The sequence below is a fragment of the Coregonus lavaretus genome, assembly GCF_964263955.1.
Source record: "Coregonus lavaretus genome assembly, contig: HAP1_SCAFFOLD_2936, whole genome shotgun sequence".
Classification (NCBI taxonomy): Eukaryota; Metazoa; Chordata; class Actinopteri; order Salmoniformes; family Salmonidae; genus Coregonus; species Coregonus lavaretus.
The window spans coordinates 53,485-71,252 of NW_028166544.1; the positions used below are offsets into that span (position 1 = coordinate 53,485).

General features: G+C 44.4%; 1 protein-coding gene across 2 annotated transcripts; it reads left to right on the plus strand.

The window, feature by feature from the left end:
• Positions 1-314: 314 nt before the first annotated feature.
• On the plus strand, positions 315-11,298 carry LOC311114566 (protocadherin-10-like; the record flags this gene model as incomplete). 2 transcript variants are annotated; one of them, XM_084189805.1, is made up of 5 exons in its annotated part: positions 315-2,816; positions 3,746-3,804; positions 4,186-4,292; positions 9,154-9,576; positions 11,235-11,298. In XM_084189805.1, the coding sequence occupies 5 exons, from the start codon at positions 315-317 to the stop codon at positions 11,252-11,254; spliced, it is 3,111 nt and encodes a 1,036-aa protein (XP_084045931.1). The 2 variants fall into 2 exon arrangements, with proteins under 2 accessions (XP_084045931.1, XP_084045932.1); XM_084189806.1 differs by having other exon boundaries at positions 9,154-9,311; positions 11,235-11,288.
• Positions 11,299-17,768: the final 6,470 nt, after the last annotated feature.

Sequence of the window (17,768 nt, forward strand, 5' to 3'; positions counted from 1 at the left end):
ATTTAGAGTAATCTCCTCATCACTTAAATAGCACTCTGCATCATTGGAATGTGCACTGCTACCATAACCGGACGCATCTGAAGTAGCCCAGAGCTTGTTGATTTGGCACTGAAGACAGGCTTTTGGGGGTAATCAGACCTGCATAAACCATCACAAACAAGATGGTCCACGGTTGACGGGACTACTAAAAGGCACCTTTTTTCTCCAAAAGCCTTATACATTTTGGGAACTTTCCTTGGACTAGTGGTAATGGGAATTGATGCGTTAAATAAAAAAGGATAAGATTTTTTCCCAAGTGCACTTGTTCTTTGGCGATGATTGTGCTATTCCTTCTTCTGTGTATTACGGATGGAGTGGTCTCGCAGATACGCTACTCTGTGCCGGAGGAGGCAGATCACGGCACATTCGTGGGGAATATCGCGGAGGACCTGGGACTGGACATGACCAAAATCGCCTCGCGCCGCTTCCAGGTGGTGCCCAGCTCGCGGACGCCGTACCTGGAAGTGAACATGGAGAACGGGATTCTGTTCGTCAACGAAAGAATTGACCGGGAGCAGATCTGTAAGCGGAGTGCCAGCTGCCTATTACACCTTGAAGTGTTTCTGGAGAACCCACTCGAGCTGTTCCGTGTCGAGATAGAGGTCGTGGATATCAATGACAATCCGCCCAGCTTCCCGGAGACCGACATCACCGTGGAGATTTCAGAGAGCGCTACCCCCGGTACCCGGTTCCCTCTGGAGAGTGCATTCGATCCGGACGTGGGCTCCAACGCCCTGCGCACATACGACATCACCACCAATAACTACTTCTACCTGGATGTGCAGACGCAGACCGACGGGAACAAATTCGCGGAGCTGGTGTTGGAGAAGCCGCTGGACAGGGAGCAGCAGGCGGCCCACAGGTACGTGCTGACTGCGGTGGACGGGGGGCAGCCTCCCAGGACAGGCACTGCTCTGCTGGTGGTCAAAGTGCTGGATTCTAACGACAACGTGCCCGTGTTTGACCAGCCGGTGTATTCGGTGAGCCTTCAGGAGAACGCACCGGTGGGGACCCTCGTTATCCAGCTGAACGCCACCGACTTGGACGAGGGGCAGAACGGGGAGATAGTGTATTCATTCAGCAACCACATCTCCAGCCGTGTCAAGGATCTGTTCGCCATAGATGCACGTACTGGACGAATCGAGGTGCGCGGCGAGGTGGATTTTGAGGAGAGCAGCATATATCAAATATTCGTTCAGGCGAAAGATCTCGGACCCAATGCCGTGGCTGCACACTGTAAAGTTCTGGTGAAAGTGACAGACGTAAATGATAATGCTCCTGATATCACCTTTAGCACCGTGACCGAGTCGGTGAGCGAGAGGGCAGCCCCGGGTACCGTTATAGCCCTGCTGAGCGTGACGGACAAGGATGCTGAGGAAAACGGAAAGATTCATGTTGAAATCCTCGGTGATGTCCCGTTCAAACTCAAACCCTCCTTTAGGAACTATTTCACCATTGTAACAGACGGACCTCTAAATAGGGAGAATGCTGACACTTATTCAGTGACTGTAGTTGCCAAGGATACAGGGACCCCTTCCCTCGCCACCAGTAAATCAATAAAAGTGCAAGTGTCGGATGAAAATGACAATGCGCCAACGTTTACGCAGCCCATATATGATGTTTATGTGACTGAAAACAATGTGCCAGGTGCTTATATCCACGCTGTGACCGCTTTGGACCCAGACGTTGGACAGAACGCTCTCATTAGTTACTCCATAATGGATTGTGATATTCAGGGTATGTCTGTGAAAACATATGTGTCAATCAACGAGGAAACGGGCTACCTTTACGCACTCAGATCATTCGATTACGAGCAACTTAAAGACTTCACTTTCATGGTTCAGGCGAAAGATGCAGGTAGCCCCGAGCTCTCCTCGAACGCCACGATCAAAGTGATCATCGTTGACCAGAATGACAACCCTCCCTCCGTTATTGCTCCTCTGGGTAAAAATGGCACCGCGAGAGAGCCTCTGCCCCGCTCCGCCGAGCCTGGCTACCTGGTGACCCGTATCGTCTCCATGGACGCAGATGATGGCGAGAACGCACGGCTCTCCTACAGCATCCAGAGAGGGAACGAGAACGGCATGTTCCGTATGGACTGGAGGACAGGAGAGCTGCGCACTGCCAGGCGCGTCTCAACCAAGCGGGACCCGAACCAGATGTATGACCTGTTGATAGAGGTGAGGGACCACGGCCAGCCACCCCTCTCCTCCACGGCCAGTGTGTTCGTGGTGCTGGTGGACAGTGTGGTGGAGGACCACCGGGAGAGGGGCACCGCCAAGTCCAAGGAGATCACTCTGGACCTCACCCTCATCCTCATCATCGCCCTGGGCTCCGTCTCCTTCATCTTTCTCCTGGCTATGATCGTGCTGGCCGTGCGCTGCCAGAAGGACAAAAAGCTAAATATCTACACGTGCCTCACCAGTGATTGCTGCCTCGGGTGGGCCACATGCTGCAGCAGGCATGCGCGAGCCCGCAAGAAAAAGCTCAGCAAGTCTGATATCATGCTGGTGCAGAGCGCCAACGTCACCGGGGCCGGTACAGCCCAAGTGCCCGTGGAAGAGTCAGGGAGCTTCGGCTCTCACCACCAAAACCAGAACTATTGCTACCAGGTATGTCTGACTCCGGAGTCGGCCAAAACCGACCTCATGTTCCTAAAGCCCTGTAGCCCATCTAGGAGCACAGACACGGAACACAACCCGTGCGGGGCCATAGTGACAGGGTACACTGACCAGCAACCTGACATCATATCAAATGGCAGCATTTTATCAAGCGAGGTAAGAGTCCTCTCATACCTTTAAACCCCAAATACCCCCAGCATGTAATTGCTATCAGTATATTGCATATAGATTGTGATAACTGCAACATATGCTTGTTTAAAAACATTCTCACTGCTGCTATTAGTATGTGGATAAAATATAATGACAAATAAGATGCATTACGCATTGTCAGGGAATTTAATTGATGTATCCCTAACATTGAAAATAACTTTCTGTATGTTGCATCACCCCATTGTTTAAACAGAGTCCCTTACAAAGATGTTTGTTATTTTCCATAATACATAATCCTGTATATCCTGCTATTAATTTCCGGAACGGCAATTCAACCGAACATAATGATTGCTAGTTGCTGACATGTTGCCGTTGGCAGTCCTGAGGGAGATAGATTATCATTGAAATAGTAATGATTGCATGTTTATGTTCTGCTCAGAAGTGATTTTGTCGTGATTTTGAAATAGGCTGGATTTGGAATAAGATAAGCATAAATAAGGATAACATATGGGTGCCTTGAAGGCTGGTGTTGTGTGTGTGTGTGTGTGTGTGTGTGTGTCTGTGTTCTGCGCAATGACCATGTCCCCTGTGAGAACACACACATTACGCACACCAGTCACGATCGTGCTGAGTCGCACTAAAACAAAGATCCGTCTATAGTTGCGCCAGCCTGAATAGGTGCACCACTTAATTTTCTCCCTGGCAGTATATCCATCTATGCTCTCGGCTAGGAGGCCTAAAACGACTCCTCTCAAAATATAGGCCTAGATGAGACGTTTCGTTGTTGAACATCACATCAAATCTAACGTCAAATATCAATAAGATATCATACACTAGATTTAATTGTTGTTATTTTGTGTTCTCATGAAAATCCTGTTTTGATTATCCAATGCCACAACGCCCCAAACTCAAAATGTCCCGCCTATCTCTTTCAGACCAAACATCAGCGAGCCGAGCTCAGTTACCTGGTGGACAGACCTCGGCGTGTGAACAGGTAAGGAGCACGAGCACGCGCACCTGGTGCCCTGCGTGTGATGTGATTGAGAGTGTTGTTTAGTGTGGCCATTCAATGCCAGAGGGGAGGGACTCTACAAACCACAAGCATGCGATCGTGGCTCAATACCTAGGACTGGTTTTCTCTCTGGCGCTGCCCACCTGTGAATACACTCCCAATCAATTATGACGATAATGAAGTGCAGGATAATGAATGATGATGATGATGAAGAAGATAGTGATATTGACAGTGCTAATTTCTTTTGCCAACTTTTTATTTGTATTATTTGTTACATACGTTAGAAAATAAATTAGGCCTACCACTATCTTCAATACACTTCCGTCTTCAATGTGCTTTATTCTTCTCCTATTCTCTGTCCAGTTCGGCTTTCCAAGAAGCGGATCTCGTTAGCTCTAAAGACAGCGGTCACGGTGACAGCGAGCAGGGCGACAGTGACCATGACGCCACCAATCGAGGTCACTCTACCGGTAAGTTCTTCCACCACCGTCCCCTTGTTAGTTCTTGGCTGGTTGTGCGGCTTGTTGCTCTCGCGTTTTCTCCTCATGCAAAGCCCCGCAGAGGGTCATCGTGACAGTAGGCTATTGTATGGTGTATTGTATTGTATCTGTCCATGGTGTTGATTGATCGACCATGGTGTATCGAGGCCTAGATTAGTCACTTGCAAGCTTTCAGAAGAGTATCCGCTCCCGTGCCTGCTGCTTGTCTGTTATCACCACTGCTCTCTTCCCATTGTGGTGCTGAAAAGAAAGCGACTCACTGTGCACTGCGCTCTGCCGAATCTCGGCTGCTGTCAGAATACCTGACTAGTCGTGTAATGCTCATTCTCACCATCTCACATATTGAAAATGTGCTTAGGACTTATGAAATATTTGCTATAGTGTTTTTCTACCACCATGTGATATATAAACTCTTCTGGTTTAGGCAACTATAAGAATAGGCAACTTTTCGTATATTCTAGTCGTCCTGTGATAGTGACTTCGCTCTCCTGGCTGTAGCTCAATATTGTTATTGTTTTGAGACAATGACGCTCTGCTGAATTTAAGCCTGTTGCTAGTAAATATGCAAGGTCGTTAATGAGGGTGGGCCCGCTGCTAGGGACCACTTGACGGGAACGTGACGAAATTTATAACGAGGACCGGTTGGCTTGTCATTGGGCGCTGCCGTGTGGGAACGGGACCAAATAGGTTGCGGGCGCAGACAAACAAACGATTCATTCATTGACTGCACTGGGTGCTGCTGCCCGCCCTAGGCCCAGCCCCCACCACCGCCCTGACTGCATTCCTCCTTGCCCGTCATCTTTTATCTGCTCCACCTAAAGGATCACATACCGGGTTTTTACAATTGGGCTCCTTAGATGTGCATTCCGTTATCTCGTCATTAATCCGTGCGATTGCTTTGGTCCAGCCCCATCTGTGTGTGTGTCTATGCCCATGTTTTTTTGGATAGAAACATGGTCAGCCCAGGGGGTGAACCCACAGCATGCGAAATTAGCCATGTCTAGAAATTAAAATGCCACTATTGTAAGCCTGTGGATATACACAGACGTTTTAAAGGAAGCATCCTGTTTTAAGTTTTATCTGGTTAGCTTGGACTTCTTTATGAAGTCACTTCTCAGATTGAACACCTTTGATGTTCAACCAAAAGGCATTTATTTAGGTAGTTTATATCATACATCTACAGCTTACATTTTAGCCATAACTAGCTGCTACAGGCTAGTATTAGCTACTTCTATATAGACACTACAGGATCAATACATTATTCATAGAACCTTTCTTTACTTCATGTAGGGCTTGACCAGACTCCTAATGCTAAGTGTTGACTCCATGGTGTGGTATTGAGTGGACTTACTGTCTTTGCTTTTGACTTTGAGTACCCTTGTATGGCAATAGGCTACTGTTGCTTTGTTATGGAATTATCGGAGAGCTTAATGTCTTTAAAGAGATTAATTGCTGTGCATTTAGTCTTTGTTTGATTAGGATAATTGATAGCGTGGCTTAGCATCGTCTGCTTGCACAACACTTGGAAATTACTGTGTTTATTTTGATCAGTTTATATTTTATTTTCCATGAAACATTCCTTAATTTAATGAGGACAGGGTGAACTATAGGGTAATTATAGCACTGTGATTGTGATTGAAAACAATTATCATTTAGGTGAATAAAGGTTTGTTGATATTGGATGGACTCAAGCAGTGGAGTTACTGTGCTGGCATCAGAGATGACATAGCCTATCTTATATAGACTGTTATTATAACCTAGACTATGGATACATTGTCACCCTACTGTTTTGGAACTTTGGAATTGGCATTCCTTCCCACTTCACTATCCCCCTATCCATCTTCCCCCCTCCTCATTCCCCAGTTGCCGTGGCAAATCCCTCCTTAGGCCTGCGGTTCACGTTATCGGCGTGGTAACAGCTCGCTGATCAGTAATTCATTTTCAGACCTCTGCATACCAATTACCAAATGAAGGTTATTATCAAGACTGCTGTTTGCCCTGCTCGAGAGCCGTGCAGAATCATAAGATAGAGACGTACACAATAAAGTAGGGGGTCAGTGCATTTACAGACAGTCTCTCTCGCTCGAACAATCTTAATTTCTCTCTCTCTCTCTCTCTCTCTCGCTCTCTCTCTCTCTCTCTCTCTTTCTCTCTCGCTCTCTCTCTCTCTTTTTCTCTCTCTCTGTCTCTCTCTGTCTCTCTCTCTCTCTCTCTCTCTCTCTCTCTCTCTCTCTCTCTCTCTCTCTCTCTCTCTCTCTCTCTCTCTCTCTCTCTCTCTCTGAATAAGGGAGAGACGTGTTGACACAGTGCGTTCAGTGGTAATTAAAGTCAGACTGATGTACTGTATAGCCTTGGACTGGGGCTGTAAGTATTTTCTCATGTTTGATCGGTAACATCGTTAAAATACTACGGCCCAGAAATAATGTGGATATTCATTCACATCTTTTATTAAACCTTCAGCTTTACTGAGGACATGTACATTCGATACACAGTGGTGTTTTTCCTTTCTTATTTTTTTTTCTTCTGAAGAGACACCTAATGTGCCTCATGGAACATCTAATTTCCTAAAATGTCAAGAAATATCAAAAAGTCTTGATCTGGCTTTGTAGCGGAGACGTTTCCCTCGGAGTGTGTGTGCGTGTGTGTGTGTGTGTGTGTGTGTGTGCCTTATCACTTCTCCAGACTCTAAATGCCAGGGCATGGGCCCTGTTTAAAATGCAAAAGAGATTCATATTCAAAACCCTCGTCATGTGATTATTGGATATGGAAATATGTTCAGTATCCAGGGTCATAGGTTATTGTCACATTGCTTTGGTGAATATCTAAAGAAGTGCAGGTACCACTTGTTGAAATGACGGGTAAATGTATGGTAGAAAACACGGCCACACTATTTGGATAGTCCGGATTTTAGTCCGGTCATACTATCAACAAACTGTCTGTTGATAAGCAACTGCTGGCTAAGGTTAGGTTTAGGGCTAGGGTTAGTAGATAGTTAGTTGAAATGTTACTGATAGTTTGTAGAGCATCTACAGATGGACTATCCAAATAAAGTGTTACCGAAACCACTCATTGATCTATTGAGTATGGAGTCTCTATTAGTAGATACATAATGCCATAGGACAAACTTAACTTTCAGTGCTGACACTCAACGTGATGGTGTATTTATGGGTTTGTTAATATTTAATAACAAACTCTCTCGTCGGCATTATTCCAAGTGGTTAGTGACGCCGAGCCAAATGAATCCGCTTTGTAACAGCAAATTCTCCTTATGCTGACCCGTGGAAACACACACACACACACACACACACACACACACACACACACACACACACACACACACACACACACACACACACACACACACACACACACACACACACACACACACACACACACACACACACACACACACACACACACACACACACACACACACACACACACACACAAACACACAAAGCAGCAGTCTGAAGACTAATCAGTCTATATCATAGGATTATCTGAGGATACTGTTGGTGAGCAGTTTGGGTTTTACTCAGACACACACAACAAAGGACTTACAGTATGTTTGAGTTAAAAACGTAGACTAAACCATGTCCTATGCCACATGGACTAAAACAGATTAAGTTAGGAAATACCCTGGTTTTGCTTAATCCAAAAATATTAGTATCTATCTGAATTAAATCAGACATTGATTTGATTTGTTATTCATGGACTCACGTGCACATTCACAAACTTCCTCTTTGACAGAATGCTGAAGGACTGGTTTATTTCAACAGTTGTTGTTCTTGCAATCGTTCATTTGATGTAATTGCATGGCCAGTTTGAAAGGAAGTGAGCAACCTAGGTAATCCAATAATATTGAGCCTGTGGTTTCCATGATCCAATACCTTGGTCACAGGAAGCTCTGAGAGTGTAATAGTGTGATGTTAATGGTTTTAAACACATCTCTCACTCTGCGTGACCAGTCATACCTGCTGAGAGATCACAGAGAGAAAGACTACCACAGAGGGGCACACACACAAACCACCGGGCCTGACCCTTTACTGACCTCTCAAACTTCAACCCCAGTAAATGATTCAATGAATTTAGCCTGTTTCTCTATTTCCCAATGGCAATTAAAACAAAGAAAAACTACAACACACACCATACATAATACATGAATACGCATCCCTCATAAAACTTGAAGTATGGTGTATTGCATGTATAACATTACTGTATATTTTAGAAGTCTTGGTTGGTTTTCACAAAAGGCTGTTTTTGCTTGAATCTCGCTTTAGTGTAACGGTAGAAAGAGGAAGACGGTGACCTCTTGAACTTTCCCTGTGCAGCGAGGCTGAGAGTTTATCTTTAGAGATCTGAGTCTACACACACACACCCACACACACACACACCCACACACACACACACACACACACACACACACACACACACACACACACACACACACACACACACACACACCCACACACACACACACCCACACAGACACACACACACACACACACACACACACACACACACACACACACACACACACACACACACACACACACACACACACACACACAAGCACGCGCGCGCGCGCACACACACATACACATACACACACAAACACACACACATACACACACACACACACACACACACACACACACACACACACACACACACACATCAGCTTGTGTTTGTGTGTGTGTGTGTGTGCTTGTTTCTCCTGCTTCCTTTTTGTCTTGTTTGAACATGAACGGAGTATGCCCTTTATGACCATTAACTCTCTCTCCTCTCTCCCTCCTTCCCCCCTCTTATTCTCTCCTCCCTCCTTCCCCAGGTGCTGATCTCTTCTCTAACTGCACAGAGGAGTGCAAGGCCCTGGGCCACTCTGACCGCTGCTGGATGCCCTCCTTCGTGCCCTCCGACGGGCGCCAGGCGGCAGACTACCGCAGCAACCTGCACGTGCCAGGCATGGACTCTGTGCCCGACACTGAGGTATTTGAAAGCCAAGAGCAAACGGGCGATAAGTCATTCTCCACCTTTGGCAAAGAGATGCCCCTCAGCCACCTCCACCAAAACCACTACCAAAACCACCACCAAAACCACCTCCACCTCAGCCACCACCACCAAAACCACTACCAAAACCAGCTCCACCTCATCCACCACCATGCCACCCACATCAACCAAGCCACGCTAGAGAGGAAAGAGTTTGAGGCGCTTCTGTCTAGCACGCAAGCGCCTTACAAACCTGCCTATTTGAGTGAGTATCCGTTTTGCACGGCAGCGCTGTAGCTAACCCACTCTACTCTCTCAACCAACCAACCCTGATCTGATGATTGATTTGAACAATACAAAAAATATCAAATTACATTTTTCCCCCATTGGCTCGAAGTGCCATGAAATTCTTTCAAGTCCGCTGACCCATCTAATTCACCCTTTTGTCAGTCTTTAACTAACTCTCTCTCTCTTCTTTTCACACATCTTTATTATCACTCTCTCTATCTGTGATGATCTTATCTTCCGTCACAGTCTTCCATATCAATTCACTCTCTCCTTCCACCACCAGCAGCGGTATCTAAGTGCCTTTTGAATTAAATGTGCCATGATCAATTAGAGTACAGTTTGGAATCCATAAGAGAATTTTGACATCGCTGAGACGTTGACATGATGTATAGCTTGTCTCATTATGGGGAGATGGATGTGTTCATATACAAGCTGCTTCCCTCGCTCAGAAAAGGAATGAAAAAAGGAGTGTTTTTAATCTGTTTAAAACAATAGAGGCTAAGAGATTACCCTCTCATTCGTATTCATCTGATGGTATTACTCTAGCTCCTAGGATCAAAACCGTTTTCGATAATCGAGGAGAGCAGATGGAAGAAGAGGCATATTTCCATAAGGAATTTCTGTTTCTAAACTCCCTTTTGAAAGGGCAGAAAGAGAAGCATCCTCATCACTGCAATTTGGTGATAATGCTTCATTATAATTTTGTCAAGCGCTGCTTTAAGTGTTCCCTGTCCTTTCATCTCTCAACACAACTAGCTCGAAAAATGATCAAACTGCTGGAGTCACGCTGTCTCCCCTACCACCTTAATTCACAGCCACGGCATGCGGCAGAAGGGAAAACATTTGACAGTCATACCAGTTTTTATATTTGTATCAAAGCACTACCTCTGATGAATACAGATGAGGTAGAGACTCTATACAGATGAATATGTCACCTTCATCTCTGTCTAAACCCCCTTCTCCTCCTTTCTGTCTCAGTGACTATACATGGTCGTAGAGCTAATCACCACAAGACATTCCTTGTTTAGGGGATGTCTGTTAGGGGGTCTGGTAAGGGGATATCAGGGGGGGGACAGGGGGGATATTCTCATGATACTAAGAGGCTGTGTCTTTCCCTAATCTGATAAGGTAATCCGGATACACAGAGCCCCTTGTAGCCAGAGACGGCGGCCCAGGCAGAGGCCTGTGGCAGATACTGGGTTGGTCATTACCCTAATCAAACAGAGATGACATAGAGCTGCTGCTAGCTGGGGGATTGTTGAGCTGTCATGGGGAGGGGGAGGGGAGGGGGAAAAGGTTGCGGAGGAGGGGTAGCTCCATTTGTTTCCATGTCGGCCGTGGCCCATTTGAGTTAAGACTAATTGTTGCTGTCCTAAATAAATTGGGCATGCAATATATTCAGAGACGCAGACCCATATTTCCACACATTATCCATGAGTGATTTCACTGAGTGGATTGAAATGATTCTAGAAGAGAACGGATGAAGTACTTCCTAATCTTCCTAACCGTGTTTTCTTGACTGTCTTACAACACTGAGTAAATAAATGAAGGTTGCTTTAGATGCACTGTCTGTAATTTATTCTCTCTCTCTCAGACAAACTTGACCCCTAATCAGCGTGTGTTCTTTGCTTGCAGCGAGGAAAAGGGTTTGCTAGCTCCTTTCGCGTGGACATACCAGAGACCGCATGACTTTGCACAATCAGTCAAAACTACAAAAACGAAATAGAGCATAAAGTTCCAGACTCCATTTCCTTTTGCTGTACCACGTCTGACTGACATTCCTCCTACGGAACACGGAACTCTGTGGACAACATTCCCTCCTATTGGAACACTGCCGGCCTTGGATACTACTATCTATGGGACTCTGGAGGGGTTGGAAGTGGTGGGGACGAACAGAGAGACACGGTTAGGAGACGGACAGGCAGACAGCTCTAAACGAGGACCCCACCGCTCTCAGCAGGACTGAGACAGAGTTGAAAACGGAACTAATAGAGAGGGAGGAGAATGAGGGGGGAGGAGGAGGAGGAGGAGGAGGAGGAGGAGGAGGAGGAGGAGGAGGACGAGGACGAGGACGGAGGACGGAGGACGAGGACGGAGGAGGAGGACGAACATCTCTCCGCTCTGATTTGTGTGTGCCTGTTTGCAGCACTAATGTACATCTTTTAAGAAGAAGAAAAAAATAAAAGAACAACAAAAAAAGACAGGAAACGGAACAACGACGTCACTGAGCCCTTTAGATGTTTATACTCACATCAGAAGCCAGTTGTACAGGAGATATTTGTGCATTTTAAATGCAATACCACTGTTTTAGACTTTACTGTTTTTCTATTCAGTTTGTGTGGTCAGGTGTCTTCTCCTCAGAGCTACAGTACTTCAACTTTATAAGGAAAGATTGTGATTTTTTTAAGTTCTGCTTTTTCTTTTTTCACCACCTAGTGGGTCTGGACAGTGGTGGGCTTCACCTTTGAATTCTAAGCTGTTCAGTAGTTTATATAATATGTGAGAAGTGTTAACTGTACTCTTTTAAAAAGCTTCAAAATGAATATAAATCTATATATACATCTATCTATATATACTTTTTCTGAAGGTGTGCTATCCATTTGGTGGGTTTCCTATTGTGTGTAGACAGAGGTCCATTTGCTGCTTAAAGTGCTGTAGAACGCTTGGGATGATCTTACAGGTTGGGGGCGTTCTTACCATGAAAACATAACAGCCTTATCGTTCACGTGAAACCAAGTTTTCATCCAGTTTGATTATTTCATTTTTCACTTTTGGAAATTGAAAGTTGAAATTCATGTCTATAAATAAAAAAGTGGTAATAATTTAGATTGAATTCCATGGTAATTCTCTGTTATTGTAACCAAAAAAGGGTCAATTAAAAAGAACAAAACAAAAAGTGGCCAAATAATGAAAGGTGTTGTACACATGCAGTGTAAAATCAAATATACACACAGTCTCACACAACACACCAACAATAAACCGAAAAATGCCAACAATAAACCGAAAAATGAGAAATGTGCGGTCTGTCTCATGTTGTTGATTTTCTATGACTTGGGTATAGTAATACATGTATAACATCCAATCACAGTGAAGGAAATGGCTGATATGTTAATATCTTGTCCCGATGTACATTCATTGTATGTCAACTTCATTAATACTTTACTCTGTAAAGTGTCACCTGTTTTATAGGATACGTTAAATTTGTTTTCACATTCTCTATTTCTCTTGATTTTACATACAGCCCCCTGGTGATGTGTTCATTCTAGTGACCAATACACGGTGAGGACATGTTATATTTTGGGGGAAGCTTTTTGACAGCATCTGAATGGAGGAAGGATGCTCAGAATGAAACTCCAGATGCAGTTCTATTATCCAGAGTACATGCTGCAGTTCTGGAAAATCAAACTTTTCAGTTGGACACCCACGTTCATTGGCTTTCAATAGAGTTCAACGCTTTGACAACCGCTACAGAGAAATCATAAAAAATATATGTTTACTATGTTTAGTATGTGAGAAATGCCTATATAGGCCACACAATGATGACTTACTTTACATGGCCAAAAGTATGTGGACACATGCTCATCGAACATCTCATTCAAAAATCATGGGCATTAATATGGAATTGGTCCCCCCCCTTTTCTGCTACAACAGCCTCCACTCTTCTGGGAAGGCTTTCCACTAGATGTTGGGACATTGCTGCGGGGAATTGCTTCCATTCAGCCACAGGAGCATATGTGAGGTCGGGCACTGATGTTTGCCGATTAGGCCTGGCTCGCAGTCGACGTTCCAATTCATCCCAAAGGTGTTCGATGGAGTTGGGGTCAGGGCTCTGTGCAGGCCAGTCAAGTTCTTCCACACCGATCTCAACAAACAATTTCTGTATGGACCTCGCTTTGTGCACAGGGGTATTGACATGCTGGAACAGGAAAAGGCCTTCCCCAAACTGTTGTCACAAAGTTGGAAGCACAGAATAATCTAGAATGTCATTGTATGCTGTAGCGTTAAGATTTCCCTTCACTGGAACTAAGGAGCCTAGCCCAAACCATGAAAAACAGCCCCAGACCATTACTCCTCCTCCACTAAACTTTACAGTTGGCACTATGCAATGGGGCAGGTAGCGTTCTCCTGGCATCCGCCAAACCCAGATTCGTCCATCGGACTGCCAGATGGTGAAGCGTAATTCATCACTCCAGAGAACGCGTTTCCACTGCTTCAGAGTCCAATGGCGGCGAGCTTTACACCACTATTGTGCATGGTGATCTTAGGCTTGTGTGTGGATGCTCGGCCATGGAAACCCATTTAATTAAACTCCCAACTAACAGTTATTGTGCTGACATTGCTTCCAGAGGCAGTTTGGAACTCAGTAGTGAGTGTTGAAACTGAGGACAGATGATTTTTACGTGCTACGCGCTTCAGCACTTGGCGGTCCTGTTCTCTGAGCTTATGTGGCCTACCACTTCACAGAGCGCGCAGAGAAGCACGAGACTGAACGTCACTCAACTTTCTAGATTTTCCCCCTTAGTTAATTAACACTATCAACATTTCCCTTTACTGTGGGAATTGTGATCGAATGAACGCAATATTAGCCACTTTCAATGCAACATACCAAAACAAAACAAACTATGCAAGGCTTAGTATACAAAACTAACTATACAAGAGATGTTGTTGTAGGCAGAATGCATCGGAGTAGGATACTACTGCATTGACAAGACTCAGGCAGGTACTCTACACAGACTGGTGCGCCATAACCAATCAGAGCTGCAGTAGGCCTATATGCAAATAGACCATTGCGATTTATGGATCGGTGCCATTCACTTTTAACTGGACTGTGTTTACAGCATCAGCAGTTGTGGGTAGAAGCTCTTGTTTTGAGATCAAAGTGAGAGCTACATGTAGCGACATGAGCACATTTAGTTAGTGAGTTATTAGCCCAGTTATAGATCATTTGTAGTCAGCAATATTGGAGTGATTGCTTACTACAAGAGCCCAAAACGTGTGGATTTCTAGACATCTTTGAAAAGCAAGTGTTGTATTTTGAGACAGGCTTGAATAATTTAAGTAGCCAATAGGCAGAGGGTAGCATAATTTGTCTGATTCTCTGTAAAAATGGTATGGGAATAATGATGCATTTTATTTTGTAAAGTGGTTTCTTGCATCAAACAACACAACATCATTTTCAGTTACCTCCTCGTCTGAAGGACAAGTGGATAAACAGGTTAATATCAAGCCCTGCATGTTTCAGAATGTAGCCCTACATTGAACACCACACATTTGCTGCAGCTGTAGGCTGAACGATAGAACAGTTATTTCCATGTTAAAGTGTTATGGGACATTTTCTCCATTGTTTTTGATGGTAGGCCACTGGTAGGCCTACATTATGATCAAATAGCCACAGTAGCCTACTTGACCACTGTTAAAACTAACTTAAAGCGGGTACAGCCTCAGCGTTCACAGTAAACGCGTGACGGAAGTTGCACAGAATTTTCACAAGGTTCAAGTTTGCGCTCAGCAGACCTGAAATTTGCTCAGTGATGAAAAACATTAGAGGGAACATTGTTTGCGGCTGAGCCGTTGTTGCTCCTAGACGTTTCCACTTCACAATAACAGCACTTACAGTTGACCGGGGCAGCTCTAGCAGGGCAGAAATTTGACAAACTGACTTTTTGGAAAGGTGGCATCCTATGACGGTGCCATGTTGAAAGTCACTGAGCTCTTCAGTACCGGCTATTCTACTGCCAATGTTTGTCTATGGAGATTGCATGGCTGTGTGCTCGATTTTATACACCTGTCAGCAACGGGTGTGGCTGAAATAGCCGAATCCACTAATTTCAAGGGGTGTCCACATACCTTTGGCCATGTAGTGCATGTTAACTAACACGCTGCGGTGCATGTTAACTAACACGCTGCGGCCACACGCTTCTTTCAGTCGTTTGTCGGTCTGTTGTGTTTCCTCTTTAAAACCTAATCTCAAAAGTTGACATGCTCTTATCATATATTCATTTCACACAGGATAAGTACTAATGATAGAATTTATATCTTAAATCCTATGGTGCGTGTTTAATCATCCTGAATTGGCAGAAACGGGACATAAACAAGGTGGAAAAGGCCTTACAGATGGTGATTAACCAATAGCACAGTCTAAGCGAGAGACATAATTACGTGTAATCCGTTCTAATCTCACATATTTGAATATTCATTGACGGTTTTCACCAGAGATGTGTTCAACTCTGATAAACAAGAGGCATTCAAATCTATATTAATCTTTGGCTCATACTCTACAACAAAAACATAACATGCACAAAATGGTGAGACAATCTTTATTGGGTTCATATTTATTTTCTTTTTAAGTCACAATTGGAAATCTACATTTAGCAGGACAAAAGTAAATGAATCTGACTTTTGACTAATGAGGGCAGAACTATCCGCTCTACTCCGTTTAGATTTAGAAGGAAACTTTGACGAGAACAAATGCGGAATAATCATATCTCCTTTCTTCCTAAATGGAACCCATTATATTTGACCTTGCTCACTCATGTTAATCTCTTTCATATTCCAAAAGTTTGAATATCCACGTGTGGTTATGCACACAAGGTTTCAAATGAGAAAACCATTAGAGTATAATGAAAGATAATTTAAGAACAAAAATAAATGACTTACAATTCCCAAAACAAGACAGAAGACTCCGAAAGGGAAAGAGAGTGTGAGAGAGAATCAGAGAGAGAGAAAAAGAGAGAGAGAGCAAGAAAGAGAGCGCAAGAGAGAGGCAGAGTGAGAGTGAGAGAGAGGCAGGGAGATAGAGAGAGAGAGAGAGAGAGAGAGAGATAGAGAGAGAGAGAGAGAGAGAGAGAGAGAGAGAGAGAGAGAGACTGTTATATTTTCGGGGCATGCGTTATTAACCGATAGTGAGTTTTCAAAGTCACTCATTGCACAAAGGCAGAGAGGATTAGAGAGTGTTAACTTTTATGTTGGAGTGCTCCACTTTCACACACAGACACCAAAGGACTCAACACAATAGCTAGCTCTCAAACCCCCGTTCATCAATGCTGGAGAAATACATATAAATTATGACTGTGACCATGCTAACAGAAGGTTGATTAGAGGTAATCGTCTGGGTTTGAAGTGTTTATTTTTTTGGTCAGTTACCATGCTTTAGTCTATCAAGAGCAAATACAACCAACTGTGGTTGAATTAGTAGAAATACAACAACGCCATGGACCAGCCTTCACAGAGATGTAATAATTTGACCTTGTATGAACAGTTACGCTGATACACATTTATCTTCAAGGTGTTTTTTCTCTCATCACAAGCTATTGAAGGTAGTAACAGCTTGATCCCCACAGAACAAAACACATGTTCACTCTTTCTTCTTCTCTCTCTGCTTACTCTCCCTCATCTAAAACCTTTTAGTCTGTCATAGGTGTCATCACTCCATTTCTCCTTAGAAGTGCAGTATTTTGCAGCGGGCATTTTTCTCCCCTCTCCTGCCAGAGAGAGCATGGCAGGAGGTGACGGAAAAGGAGAAAGGAGGAGGGTGGTGGTCTATTCTCTCTCCTTTTCTCTTTCTCCGTCTCTCTGCTTCCCTCTCTCTTTATCTCTCTCTCTCTTTCTCTCTCTCTCTGTCTTTCTCTCTGTCAAGGTGTTGTACGTCTGTTCACAATCTTATTGTGCTTCCCTCCACTGGGAGATGTTTTAGGGACTTTAGATAGGGATAAAAAGAGTAGGATTGTTATGCTGTGGCATGGAGGAGTGTGGAGGTCGTAATTCCCAGGTGTGGTGGGGCTGTTTGAAAATCCTGCAGGGAAAAAAAGATTAGATAACACACTGTTGAACAGAGAGGCCCAGTGTTGCTGTTGAAATGATTTCACCTTCTACTGTGGACTCTGTACCCTTAATCACATGCTTCTAAAAATAGACATTAAATCTTTAATTAGAAAATAAAATGAACCCTATGTAGTTTGCATATACCTCCTGACATAAACTACATCTACACAGCCCGCTGCATTCTGCTTTCTCACTCACAACAGACAGCAGGACAATGGAATGCGTGCACATGCACTCACGCACGCAGACACGCACGCACGCACGCACACACACACACAACCACACACACACACACACACACACACACTCACTCACACACACACTCACACACTCACAGCTAGGGGAGAC